General features: G+C 42.4%; 1 protein-coding gene across 4 annotated transcripts in view; it reads left to right on the top strand.

The window, feature by feature from the left end:
• Window positions 1–13,883, top strand: part of TTC7A (tetratricopeptide repeat domain 7A) — a 240,570-nt gene that overhangs the window by 114,450 nt on the left and 112,237 nt on the right. For all 4 annotated transcript variants that reach the window (XM_039697785.1, XM_039697786.1, XM_039697788.1 and 1 more), the window contains 3 exons: window positions 1,059–1,196; window positions 1,603–1,686; window positions 12,407–12,511. In XM_039697785.1, the coding sequence (XP_039553719.1) occupies window positions 1,059–1,196; window positions 1,603–1,686; window positions 12,407–12,511 (327 nt within the window). The remainder of the gene's footprint in view (window positions 1–1,058; window positions 1,197–1,602; window positions 1,687–12,406; window positions 12,512–13,883) is intronic.

Genomic DNA, 13,883 nt, shown 5'->3' with positions numbered 1-13,883 from the left:
TGTTTCAGGGAGGGAACATTTTGTTTGCCTTTGCTCAAGGTGAGATTGCTGGCAATTTTCTTAATTTTTCTGATCTTTTAGATGTCTAGACTTGAGTGTCTGATGTTGCACCCCTTTCAGCTGAGCAGCCTAGGGCAGTGTGTCTGTGCTATCAGATGGTGCTCAGGCTGAGTGGCATCCAGCACTGCCTCTCCCAGAGGCTGGGTAGTCTGTGTTAGGAAATCAGACGGACTTTTCCGTTTACTCTGGAATTGTAATCTCCCTCTTTGAGCTCAGAAAAGCTCAAAGGGCTGGGATTCAGAGGTAAATCTGAGTCTGTGGCATGTGGTATTTTGGGACATCCTCAGAAATTGCTGAACTGATTGTTTCTGTCAAAAGTTGCTTCCTGATCTAGGCCCAGCCATGTACTGATAGATTAGCAAAATTAAGACACATAAAATATATTTGAAAAAAACAACTTTTTCTTGCATTGCCCAAACCTTTAATTGCTTTAAGTTGATGACAGGCAAATCTGATTACTTAGGCAACCTGCTCAAATTAAACAACAAAAGGTCAGTAGCAAAAAAGAACAACAAAAATGGATGCTGTTATGAAGAAATCTAGTGTAGACATGGAAGATAAATTATCAACCTTGGAAACAGTTATCACAGTTGCAGGCAATTGAAGTAATAAGGAAGATGCTTCAAGGATGGCCTTGAATTTCTAATTAATGAGAAAATAAGGAAGATGCTTTAAGGATGGCCTTGAATTTCTAATTATTAAGGAAATGGGATCTGGTAGGTCTGTTTCATAATGCTCTAATTCTGTGACACAAATCCAGATGAGATATATGCAGCAGTTCCTTCCTCTAGATACAGCTATCTTCTTGAGTTTCCTTCATGTGGGTAGAAAGCATGTCTGTGGAAGCACCTTCGTTCTGTTGGGATAAACTTTTAAAAGAAAAAACCTTGAAATTATTTTAAACAAAATCCTCTGAGTGGTGGGTGTAGCTTGCTATGGAGGAGTCAGTTCTGTTTTTCTCTCTTGGTTTCTGATGGCTCACTGGTGTGTGTGCCCAGGCGAACCGGGACGCAGTGATCAGCCGAGCCCCGGAGCAGCAGGATGACCGAGCCGTCAGCCTCCAGGATGCTTCTGCAGTCTACGACCTCCTGAGCATCACGCTGGGCAGAAGAGGGCAGTATGTGATGCTGTCTGAGGTACCTCCCTCGGCCTCTGCCCCTCCAAACACGCTGGCAAAACCCCTCTTTGTGGTGGCTTGTTGGGGAAGGTGAAAATGGAGTGTGCTAGTTAGTGATCAGCAGAAACAGCTACAGAGCTATGGCTGCACAGGCCAGAAAGGCACACAGAACTATTAGAGATGTTAAAGTAATTTATGTGTAGGCACTTGAACCAAGTGGCTGCCTTTTGAAGTGATGATGTACACTAGCACGTCCCATTAGCTGAGAAATGTAAATGGTGTCATTAAGAAAAAAAAAACAAAAACAAATCACCTGGGTCTCCAGGGCCACAACAGTGTTTCTTTATCCAAGCAGCAGTCTTGACAAAAGGTATAAGGAGAAAAAGAAATAAAGTCTGGTATTCCTTTCATCATTTCTTTTTCAGTGCTTGGAGAGAGCCATGAAGTTTGCATTTGATGAATTTCACCTCTGGTACCAGCTTGCCCTGTCCATGGTAGCTTGTGGAAAGGTAAGGTTCAAACCAAAGGGCTCGGAAAGGGCACATTTTCCTCTGGAGTAGTGGATCTGGATTACTTGTTTGAATGTGTAGAGTCATGTGTGTTATGGGAGTAGGTGCCAGCAGGCAGGTCTGTGAAAGGACAGTGCTCTCCTTTTAGTCTCTAATTGCACTTTGTGATGAGAGGTGTGTGTTTGGTATTGAGTGCTGTTCTTTCTGTGTAGTGTTTTTTTCTCATTGCCATGGAGAATTTTGTGCATAGCTGTGGGTTGAAAAGCATTATACAGCTGTCCATTGTCTGCAGGTTCACCATAAATAGGCTTAGTATAAGAAAGAACTGATGTCTAAAACTGCCATCAGTTCACTCTGTGTCTCTGGGCAGTTGACTTAAGCTATGGTTTCTCCATCTGTTAAAGGAAATGTAAATGTTTTTTTGTAGAGAACTTGTAAGGTTTAATATTTTTCAAGTGTTTGGTGTAAAATATGGTCTAGAAAAAGAAAATGTGAATGTTGGCATGGTCATGTGTTTCAGCATAAGTGGTTTTTTAAAATTAGTGTGGTATTTGTGAAAGTCATCAGTAAACCACTGAGATGGCTGAAGTGTGGTTGTGAAAAGTAGGCGAAGGTAACAGGAGCTTTTCTTTATTAGTCTTAAAAGAGTGGACTTCCTGTAGGAAATGTAGATGGTACAAGATGTAGCCAGTTCATTCTGGAGTCCCCGCCTACACGTTTGGGAGGTATGAGCAAATTGGTGCTGTGCAATTGTAGACCACTTAATATGGTCCTGTATTCTCTGCCCATGGAGTACACAGGAATCCATGTGGACCTGAGTGGAGACCACCAACTAGCACTCATTTGCCAAATTCCAGCTATTACTAGTCTTTTATGGCTATAAGCTGAGCTGGAAATAGTGGCCTTGGCATGGAAATGAGAGATTAATCTATGCTTTTGCAAAAAAAATTGTCTTGTGAGGTATAAGTGGCTGCAAAGCTTGGAAAAGGTCTAAAGGAATTCCTTCATTTTTGTGAGCATAGGTAAAGCCTTATTTTGGAAGACTGTTGAGTGTTAAGCATTCTACGTCAAAAAATGGTAGAACAAGGAGAGAAAGTCTAATAAAGAGCACCAGATGTGACTAAGGGTATAATAAGCAGTACTATGGAAAGACCAAAATTATTTTTTTCACCTTAAAGGGGAGAAAAAAAGTCTGAGAGAAGTCCTGAAGAGCTTTTAAAAGGAGGGGTTAATCTTGTCTGTGGTGGTTAGGAAGATATGATGGCATCTAATTGTAACAACACAAGTTCATGTTTCTTATTAAGAGGCAAAAAAATAAGGATAGCAGAACACTGGAAAAAGAGTGCCCTCTGGAGATTTTGTGGAGCCTAAATCACTGGGGACCAGTGGAACACCCTAGGCAAAGCTGTAGTGACCCCTCTGTGAGGCACCAGGGGTGTCTTCTGTGGGACCTTGCAAACTCTGATTCTGTTCTGGGACTCCATCATTGTTTCCTTTTAAATATAACAGATCTGGCTGATTTATGAGATACCAAAGCTTTGGCAATGCCTATTAGATCAGCAGGGAGATGAACAGAGATCTTTAGTCATAAGGAGCCTCACAGATTACTACAGAAGTTCAGTACAAGCATTTCAAAATTCAGTTCCAAGCTTGAAAACAATGGCTAGACTCAGTCATGTGTAAGGAAACCTGAAGGTACTGGTGGAATACTTAATGAGCTTGGTGCCATGGTGCTAATACCTTGCACTGACCTATGTCAAGTGGGGGCTTACATGTCATGTCCAGCTCACTATGGAATTCAGCTGGAGTTAGCCCTCTGTGTCTTTGCAAATCCTTCAGGTACCTGAACCCTTGATACTGAGGACAACAATGATACACAGGCCGTGATAGAAAGGCACAGAATCCTACAATGAACATGGGGTTTGTCTGGGAGTTCTACAGGCTTTACAAGTTGTGTAACCTGGTTCTCAACAGCAGACAATGCTATAGCTCTAGTAATCTGCTGGAGAGCAAATGAAGATTTTTAACTGCTGATGTTTGAGAGTGAGTGTATGCAGAGAATAATTGTGCTTCAGTCTTAGGTTAGCATAGGTTAGGAGAAGTGAGGCCTGATCTTTAGCTTCTAACAACTTGCATGGCAATTCCATTCTGTGTTTGCATACCTCTTCATCTTCCCTACATGTTACAGAATATTTGTTACTTAGATATTTGTGTTGCTCTTTATTTTTTAATCTCTGTAGCTGTCCTATCTTTTCAGATTTTCAAGTACATCATGTCTTTTTGCCTGTACTTCAAATATTTACAAGGTAAAATATCCTGATCTTGCCTATTGATGTAAAAGTGCTCAACGTTCTGAGCTCTATATGGGTCAGAGGGAATTCCCTTACCCAACAATCCCATCTGTGCAGTATTTCACTTCTAATCCCAAAGTATTCCCTGAGGATTCCTGTCATATACTCTGCAATGCGTCATCTTGCTAATGGGAGATGTGGCATACATTTTTATATTCCTTTGCAGCTTGATAGCAGGATAGAGTTCATTTACAAGCAAGTGCTCCAGTGTAGCAGAAAGAGCTGATGAGAAAACAGTGTGGTCAGTCTAGACTGCAAAATGCAGAGTACACTGAGCTTTTATAGGTGAAGATCTATTTTCACCTGTCTCAGTCACAGCCAATTCATGATCTCATTTCTTGGTAATGAAACCTCACATCCTGCAGCATTACTTGTTCTGCAGTACAGCAAATTGCGCTCATAAATCCTGGGCGCGACAGGAACAGTTTTATCAACCTGTAAATACTGGAAACTTTGGTTTCTCTGTTTTTTTTTAAACATGTTTTTAGGATTTTCAATTCTGACCTTCTTAAAAGTGCCATAAAATCCTATCTTGCCCTCTATTCTACACTGAATTTGACTAGAGGTGTGTTTTATTTGTATATTCAGATTAAGTCAATCAAAATTTCAATGTAGTTTCTTCTTCTGCCAGCCGAAAAATTGCCAAATGGTGATTGTCATTTTTCACAAGTGATCAGTCTAAATGTCAGGCCAGCCACCTTGGCTCATTACCACACGTAGGCTTGAGTTTACACATTATTCTGAAAAGCATGTGTCTTAACAAAAATAGGCACATCACTTCAGTGAGTTCCTACAGGCCTTGGGGCTTCCTAAAACGGTAAATGAAAAAACTCAGGGAAGCATAACCTTTCTGTCTGTCATTTATCCACTTAAGTGGTGGAAATAATGGAGTGGTAGCATTTCCACTTTCCTTTGTTTCTCAGAAACTTGCATCATAAGAGAGATGGTTGTTTTTTAACCCATTTTTAGGAATGCCTTTTATATTGAGCTGCATTCACTGAACAAGAGAAGCATGTATATCTAATAGAAAAAAAATGCACTATTACATTTGAAATACTTTTGTAGGCAAATTTGGTTGGGAAAGGAAAGGAAGTGCTGGATAAACCTAGACACTGGCCAAGACATGGTGGGAGATGTCCTGTGTCACCAAGTGCAGTTCTGAATAGGCTGAAGAGGTTTAAATCCTTCTAATGCAGTCGCCCTGTTCCTGTGGTGCTGAATGTTGAATTTTTCACAGATGCTTTGAGTTGCTGCTGCTGGTAATAGCCTCGGCTATGTGGTAGTGTCAGCTGGAGGCTGAGTGGGCACCGCAGCTCCTGCCTCTGCTGCCGTGTGTGGACAGGCTGGAGTCTGAGTGGCAAGGGGTGTAATAGCCGGGTGCCATCTGGCAGAGTCCTCGGGCAGCAGGACGAGCCACTGTCCTGCTGCCAGAGTAAAACCAGTGCAGACAGTTGCATCTGCTCGTCTCAAGGTTTTGAAAAAGTGACCAGTATTGAGCAACATGGGGGAAAGGAAGGACCAAACTCTTTTATAGAGTAGAAAAGATTTGGTAGGCTTTGCAGCAGAGAAGAGAGAGAGCTGCTTGGGGTAGATTTGTTCTCTGCTGCTGCTTTCCAGCTCAACAGTTTTCCCTGGAGGTCGTGAAGGTTACCAGCACACAGCTCTCCTGCAGACTAGGGTGGCTCTACCAACATTTCTGAACTTGGAGGCAAAATTATCATAGTGTCTAGATGATGTATTACAAGCACAAGGGATGTGTAATAGGGTCCTTGTGCACTTGCAAGCATTTCCTTGGCCTTGGACCAGTTGGATCAGTTACATGTTCCTTTTTCAGGTTTCTGTCTCCTTCCACACCTACTGCCCTCACACAGGGCATAGCTGGAGCTCCCTGGGAGTAGAGAAGAAGTGCATAGTGAGTAGGCTCTAGCTTAAATTTATGGTACTTAAGAAAGTCTCCTAGATCTGCATTGTGAGGGTTAAAATACATGCCTTGGACAGCATGAAGCAACGTTGATGCCTCTCTTCTGCCTACCACCCAAGAAGACAAGATTTGTGTTTACTGATATACTAACTTGCCATTTTCCTAATGGTACTTAGGGAGGGATTCTTCTAGGATAGCAGTGAAGTTATTCTGTGAACGCTGAACTGAGTCTGTGTAGTCTTAAAAGTGCTGGGGGGCCCTAATTGAGCCATTCAATTCTCATGACTCTTTATAGTACAGTGGATGTTTATTGTTTTAGTGTATGCAATGCATGGAAACATTTTCACAGTCGTGTTCAATGTCTCTGCCTGAAAAACCCCACAACACAACATGATTGGTGAGTGAAGAACTTTAGGATGTATGTTTTCTTGAGAGGAGGAGTGAATAGTAATATAGCCTTAGACCACCTGAAGGAAGGCTGGAGTATCTGCTAGGAGAGGATAATTTGCTTTCACCCCTCAGCTGTGTACTCACTGAGAGGCTGAAGTACCTCGAGAGTGAGTAAAGGAAGAGCTTGGGAACAACTGAAGGGTCTGTGAGGAATAGTCTCTGTGAGAGCTCAGTGGAGCTGGAAGCAAGTACCTGGAGGCAAGGACTGTGCTCAGCAGGCCTTGTGCTGGGGTTGCTGATGGTGGTTATGTGTTCATGTGGTGTCTGCCACAAAGCTCTCCAGCCCTGCAGAACGTGGCCAGCTTGGTGCTTGCCTTGAAGACAGCAACTGTGTGACTTCAGAGATTGCTGCATTTTTGCTGACCTTCCCCAGCCCCCTCAAGCCCATACTGAGGGCAGCACAAGAGCAATGGGGTCAGCATTGCCATGTAGGTGGATAGACTTGGCAGTAGGGGATGTAAGCTCCAACCGTAATACCTTGCAAAATGAGGCAGCTAAAGCTGCTTTCAGCTACACAAAATGCTCCTTTCTATTCTCAACAATTATGTTTGTTCCTCTTTAAGGCAACAGGGAAGAAAAATCCTGCATGTCTACCTGAATGGTTTTCTTAATCATGTAATGCTTCAGGAGGTGTCTGGTGTTATACAAAGGGAAGTAATCAAATCCTTCTTGGCATCTGTCATTCAGCTATGTTTCTGATGGACTCCAGCTCTTCCCAGAGCTAGTCTTGCAGTGTCACTGTGCTCCCTTTGGCTGCTCAGCAGTTGGAGATACTGCAGTCTTGCCCAAAGCTTGTGCTGGTAGCATTTTTAAGGTTTTGAAACCAGTCTTACACAGACATGAACTCTGATTTTGGAGCCCTTAGCAAGTTGCTGATATACACTGGTCATAGCCAAATAATGACAAGCTAATGTCTGAGCTGCTCCTGTCTGTACTGCACCCAAAAAAAGGAATCCTTCCCCTTATTTAAACAGTGCAGCAAAAGCAGATGTCTCTAAGTGCTTCAAGGAGCTTCAGGTTTGACTCAGCCATGCCTATATTGCCAACATACAGCTTTCCAGAAGGTTAGAAGGAAAGTTAAAAATATATTTAATACATAATTCTGCAGCAACAGCAGACAAATTTTATGATTTAGACTGTTCCTTCTGTTGGTATCCTTGCAAAAGCTTAGGCTGGTTGCTAGGCAACTGACATTAAAAAAAAAAGTACATTTCTCTTTGTATTGCAGGCAAGAACCTTGGGAGCAGCAGAGGCCTCAGATGGCTCCTTAAATAGCATTGCTGGGGAATGAAAGTTAAAATATTGAACATTCATTGGTTAAAGATCCTGTTACAAAGGTCAGCTATCTTGGGGATATTCAATAGTTTGGTTTCCTTTGGTGCAAAGGAAAGATTAGAAGGGAGTTTGCCTGTGTGCTGTAGATAGTACAAAAAATGGAAATTTCTTAAGATGCCTGACTGTTGAGCAGAATACCTAGGTGGGCTATATAATTGCCTTCAGGCTTAACTCTCTTTTCTTGACAGAAAGTGTGAAGTGAGGTGTTTGTCACATTAGCAAGTACAAATGTGTGCTTATAGATCTTAGCATGTAAGAGGTGCTTTTAAGAGGGAGTATTTGAAGCTGCTTAACTCCAGTGCTCTAATTTGATAAACACAAGGTAAAAGACAAGGGAGGGAATCAGTTCCTGTGTTAAGTAAATGTCTTGGGGGAATGATGTTCATGCTGAGATTCACAGAAATCTCTAAATTCAGTGGAAAGCTAACAGCAAAACTACTGATTCCAGAGTTCTCAATTGCTTGCTCATTCTGTCATCTTTCTATGTCAGTTCAAGGTCATTTATGTCTAAATGGCTGTGAATCCCAGGACAGAGGGAATAATAATTCTTGCATTGGGATGAAAGATTTCCTCCACTTCCCCAAAATCCCTTTGAAACAGTGCAGTTTTTAGGCAGGATGATGCAAGAAATACAGCAGCACTAGTTGTGGAAATTCATTTGTGTACTAAACTGACAGGTAAACTGGGAATGAGGCTGTCTACCAACTCACCATCTTGAGGAACATTTTTCCTTCTGGCTGAAAAGTAGCAAAGAAGCAAAAAACTAGGGAGGTTTAGGGAACCTATGCAAGAGAAGAGCAACTGTTCTGGCGTGTCAAAAGTCTATCAGACTTTATTTACTGTCTGGAAATTATTTTTCCTTTTACTTATATCTGTGTTTTCTTTATATTTTAAATATTAAATTGCTCTCTTATTTCCATCTTTGGTTGCTTTGGTGTGGTGAGAGAGCAAAGGAGGGGAAAGAATGAGAATTGTATTGTGGTAACCCAGAAAAACCATTTGGGCAGCACCTATGGGTTTACCATAACTGATGGCAAATTCTCTCAAGCCATCTGGAAAAGGAAGAAAAATTTACTGTAGGATGCTCTTGGTTCACTTCTGTTCATGTGCAAGCATCTTGGAGGAGTATGCCTCCATGCTTCATTGTTGAATTAGTAAATAGGAAGTGGGAGTTGTGTTCTGTGTTTGGATGGTTGTTTTTCTTTACGTTTTACTCCCTTATAGGATTCAAGAACATGGTTGCCATAATTATGCAGGGGGAGGTGTCCTCTCCATCCTTCTCCTTCCCCAATAGCTTCCTTGTGATTCCTTGCTCTAGATTAGAGGCCAAATGAGACTTACTTTTCTGAAGTCGTAGGGAACTGATTCTAGTGCAGTCGTTATAAGCCAGCAATTAGCAAGTTAAATAGAAACACCATAAATCCTGGCTTGAATTATTATGTGAGCCCCTTTGAAACTCAGAATCATGAGTGGGAAGCATGTACTCACTTGGAATTCAATTTCTTCTCTTCTCAAAACATGCCTCACCAATAAATCAAATTATTATTGCCTTGCAGTGAATCTCACAAACAATGCACTTGGCTGCCTGGTCCACCCACACTAAGTGAAAGAATATGTGCATTTTAATTACCAGATTATTTCAGTGTTGCACAAACACTGTTTCATACTAAATATTTTTACAAACCAATGATATTCAATAATAAGTGTTGGATATTTTTTCTATTAATGTCTGTAATTAGTGTCTTTAAGAAACCTTGATATTACATGTCATGCCAGTCTCCTCTAAGTAAGGTCACTGTGGGAGTGGGATATTATTTCTCCTGTCATTCCTTGACTAATGTTTTCATCATCTGTATAAAATATCTGCTGAGTAAATTTTTCAAGGTGAAGTTATATAATATCTCTTGAATTTTTAAAATGCAGCTGGGGAGAAAGGCTTCATGTCACCCTGTTTCTAAAACCACTTCTGCTCCATATGTTTAGTTGCAAATTTTATAAACTTCTTTAAAACGACATAACTTTGTAAATGTTTTAGGAGCAGTGCAGAAACTGTGTCTCTTGCTCTGTAAATCCATGTTCAGAAGCTCTCGAATGCATATGTAATAAAGTGACTTGACACCTGAGGTGTTTGGATGTAGGCACAAGGTGGGACTTTCTCCTGTGCAGCATTCAGGAGTCACTTCTTTGCAGTGGCCTCCTGAACAGGCTTGGGGCAGGACAGACATGGCAAGGGTTCTGTGGATTGACACAATTGGAGACTGTGGTGTTGGCTTGTCCTGCAGACAGGGAGGGAGCAGAGTTCAAGAGGAACTGGACAGGAATGGGCTGTGCCCCTTCTCTTCTGGTGTAGGTCCTACAGCTGTGGCCCAAATTAGGACAGGCCTGTCGCTGCTTTGGTTTGTGCTAGTGTTGGTTGTGCTGATCCACAGGAGAGCTGCCACCAGCTGCCAGGTGCCTCCTGATTTCCCTGCAGTTGCAGTGCTGGTGGGGAGCTGAGAAGTGACCACTGGGTTGAGCTCGTGTCTGTTTTTGCAAGCGTTGGCTCTGGGCAGTGTATGGACTTTTACATACCTGGCCTTTGCAGTTCACTTTTTCATGGTGAGATGACAGGGGTTGCTGGGGTTCAGCTGCAGATACACTGGCTGTCACAGTGCATATTGTCCTGCTGTCACATTTATTTTCTGGAAACACCTGGGGGGCTGCAGTACAGGTATGAGGGCAAGAAGATGATATGCAGCCTAGGTCCCTTATGGGTTATGCTTGTATTTCCAACACATCCATCATGCTGCTGGGAACACCAGCTGCTTTCAGTACATTTTGTGTGAGAGAGGAATAAGATGCCACTAAAACCTGAGACACCACTTGTTCTGAACAAATAGGTGTCAGGGAGGTTCATTCTGAGGGATGCTAGTCACCTTGTGGCAACAGAGCACAGCAGTGTGTTTGTTCCTGTACCTCAGGGTTGAATTACACGTCTTTATTTCTGAGAGGGGTGAAGTAATGGTTCAAGCTCTAGGACAAAGTTTATTGATTTCCATCCTTGGTCTAAGACGAGCTTCCTTCTGGCTTTAGGCGAATTGTGCATTTTGAATTTTAAATTAGCAAATGCTTCCTCACTTTTACTGATCATGCCTGATGCTCTACATAAGTGGGAGCAGCCTGAAGAATATAGGGTGTGGTGCTGTTCGTGTTCAGACCACAAGGTTGGTACCCAAGCTTTTCAAGCAGGAGGATTTGCTCCCTGCTGCATTGGTTATGAGACCCCTCTTTGCCTTAAGGTGGGCATGGCTGGTGTACATCCAGTTTTCTATTTTTCCAAGTTCCCTCCCAAGCAAATTCGTAATGAAGCTTTTGAATTCAGTAGCAAGAAGTGGACCTCAATTCTGTGGAGGAAGGAGCTGGCAGGTGCACCCCACTCTGATGTGGTGGCAGGGGGGAAAGTGCTGATGGAAGTGGGAATGTGAAGCTGTGGTGTTGCTGGAGGGGATCACAGCAGTCACCAGACTATGTGTGGGTCAGTTCTGGTAGAGAGAGCCCCTGGGAGTCAGGAGGAGACGCCCAGGACCTGATGGGAATAGCAGATGGTTGGACTTTGCAAACTTCTGTGGCTGCTCTTCTGAAGTATAGAAAGGCCATGACTATTTAACGTGCTTCTGAGCAGGAACATTGTGTCTTGGGACTGTGTGGAAGACTTTGGGAGGAAACAGGAATGCAAGAAATTCCAAGAGAATAAAACTTCCCGTTAAGTTTAAGCATGGGAAAATTTGAGTGGATTAGGGTCAATAGTGAGGAAGGTTTAAATGTAAGACAATTCTGGTTCCGGTGGAATGGGCTGGTAGTCTCTGGTAGGGCAACTCCTGTCACCTTCTTGCTGTGTGAGGTGGCCTTTTCATCACTGCCTCAGACCAGAGCTTTCTTCATTCCCTTCTAAAGCATCTGAAATGTGGCAGCCGTGAACATGTGCTGCAAAACACAATGTTTGCAGAGCACATCGGATCCAAAGGGCTGTGCAAGTGCTAATCTTGAAAAACATCCTCATTAATGGTAACCTAACACCAGAAAAATAGCAAGAGTTTTATGGGCTTTCTTTCTAACACGTGCTTGGACCACCCAGTGAACAGTGCATTGATCTGCATGCACCCTTTGTATGGTGGGGTCCCAGTTGCTTTCTTGTATGTTCTGGAACTGGAGAAGACGTAAAACAACCTACTGAGCAGATTACTTTAGCTGAACAAACTTCTCTGAGTGAAGTTGGCCTAAAATATGAATGTACAGGAGGATAAGCTCTTTATGATCTCTTCTGGCTTACTGGAAGATGATTATATGCAAGGAAAACTACAGCAGAATTCTTGTGTACTGGGAGAGCAAAGTTAAAATAACCAGTGCATTGGTAGCTAAGAAAAATGTTTCTTGTAAAATGCACAGACAGGGCTGCCTCTTTGGCATGTTTCCTCTGAGTGTGGGAAGAGTGTGTTTGTGTGCATGCGTGTACGCATGTCTGCATGTGGAGGTGGGAATCAAGTTGCTGACTTGTTGCTGACATGGGATTCTTTTCTCCACAGCACTTCTATGCACATGTCACTGCAATGTTCTGCATGGACTCTCAACAGCATTTGTCTAATCAGCCTTTTTTGTTTCCTCTTCCTCTCTCCCACTCCTCCAGTCGGCATATGCTGTGTCAGTGCTCAAAGAGTGTGCAAAACTGCGACCTGCAGATCCCACCGTTCCCCTGCTGGCTGCCAAGGTCTGCATTGGGTCACTGCACTGGGTAAGCAAGCTGATGCAATTCTCATTATGTAATGGATTAGGTGCTGCAGTGACAGTGCCACAGTGTAGTTGCAGTGGGGAGAAAGGGAATCCCTGCTAAGAGGATACACACATGTGCACCCTTTATAAAAAATGAAAATCCCTGCAAGAAATTTTGTAGTGAATTATTCAAATATATTTTGTGCACGTGGAAGAAAGGAGGAGGGGAGGAAGCCATAAGAGCAGTTCAGAGGACTCCTGCTTCGGCTGAGTGTCACGTTGAATCAGCCACTCTTGTAGCCCCTGCAGGACAGAAGTTAATAGTTGTGAGTGGACTGTTACATAGTTCAGGTCTGCTGGACAACTCAGTCCTTTGTTCTTGAAGTTGCTGTGTCAGTGTTTTGTGTTCTGGATGTGTTAATGTATGCCCCAGAAGCAGAGTGGGAGTGGAAGTTGGTGCCTGTGAAATTCTGATTATCCAAAGGAGCAGAAACATCTGTCACTGTTTCTCTACTTGGTTTAATTAACTGAATGGCAGCCTGCTGTTCTCACCTGTCCTCACCACGAGGTGTCCCTGCAGTCAGTGAAGGATTACAATTGCTGAACAGAAGTAAAACAAGATGCAAGAAAATATGAAAGAAAATACCAGAATAATCTGTACAGATCTTGGAGAAAAGTTGTAGAAGCCAATTTGCTGTTGTTTTGTTCCCTTACCCCACCTCCCCACCTTCTACATCCCTGTCTGATGAAAGCTGCTGTTCAGCTAAACTTGAGGTGTATCAGTTTACACCAGCATCAGGGAGCGTGTTTGGTGTGCATGTTTTTGAATGAACTATAATGGTTAAGCTTATATGTGAGTCAGCAAAAAATGGGCAGCATCTTTTTCTAGGAAGAATCTTCAAGTCTAAGTACCTTCAGGGAATTCTTGCTGAACTGCCCAACCTGCTCCTGCTCTACATTTGGAGCAATTCAACCCTCTTGTACCCACAGCTCAGTCTCTAAATTTTGCAGGCTGAAAGTCATTCAGTGATGTATAAAAAGATTCACAGTGAATGGTATTTTTAAAAATAAAGTAAATAAGTTTTTTTTTTTTTAATTCTTAGAGATGTTAAAACAGTGAAAGTGAGGTATTACAGCTGTGTTGAATGCTGTTCTTAGTATGTCTGATAAAGTTTTTAATGCACAGCTAGCATATAAAAATACCTCATTACTTTGAAAAGACAGTGAGACTGTAATTCAATTCCAGCTTGGGCAATCCAGTATGTCCAGTCTTCTCATACATGACAGAGCTAACAAAACAACTGGCTAACCCTAAAAAGTAGGAAAGGCAAGGGAAGAAGAGAAAAATTAGCAGGTTTTGATTATTTCAAGAGGGTTTTTTCTTCAATCTACTG

This window comes from Passer montanus, unplaced genomic scaffold (genome assembly GCF_014805655.1).
Source record: "Passer montanus isolate IOZ18808 unplaced genomic scaffold, ASM1480565v1 scaffold12, whole genome shotgun sequence".
Taxonomy (NCBI): Eukaryota; Metazoa; Chordata; class Aves; order Passeriformes; family Passeridae; genus Passer; species Passer montanus.
This window is presented reverse-complemented; position numbering and strand designations above follow the sequence as displayed.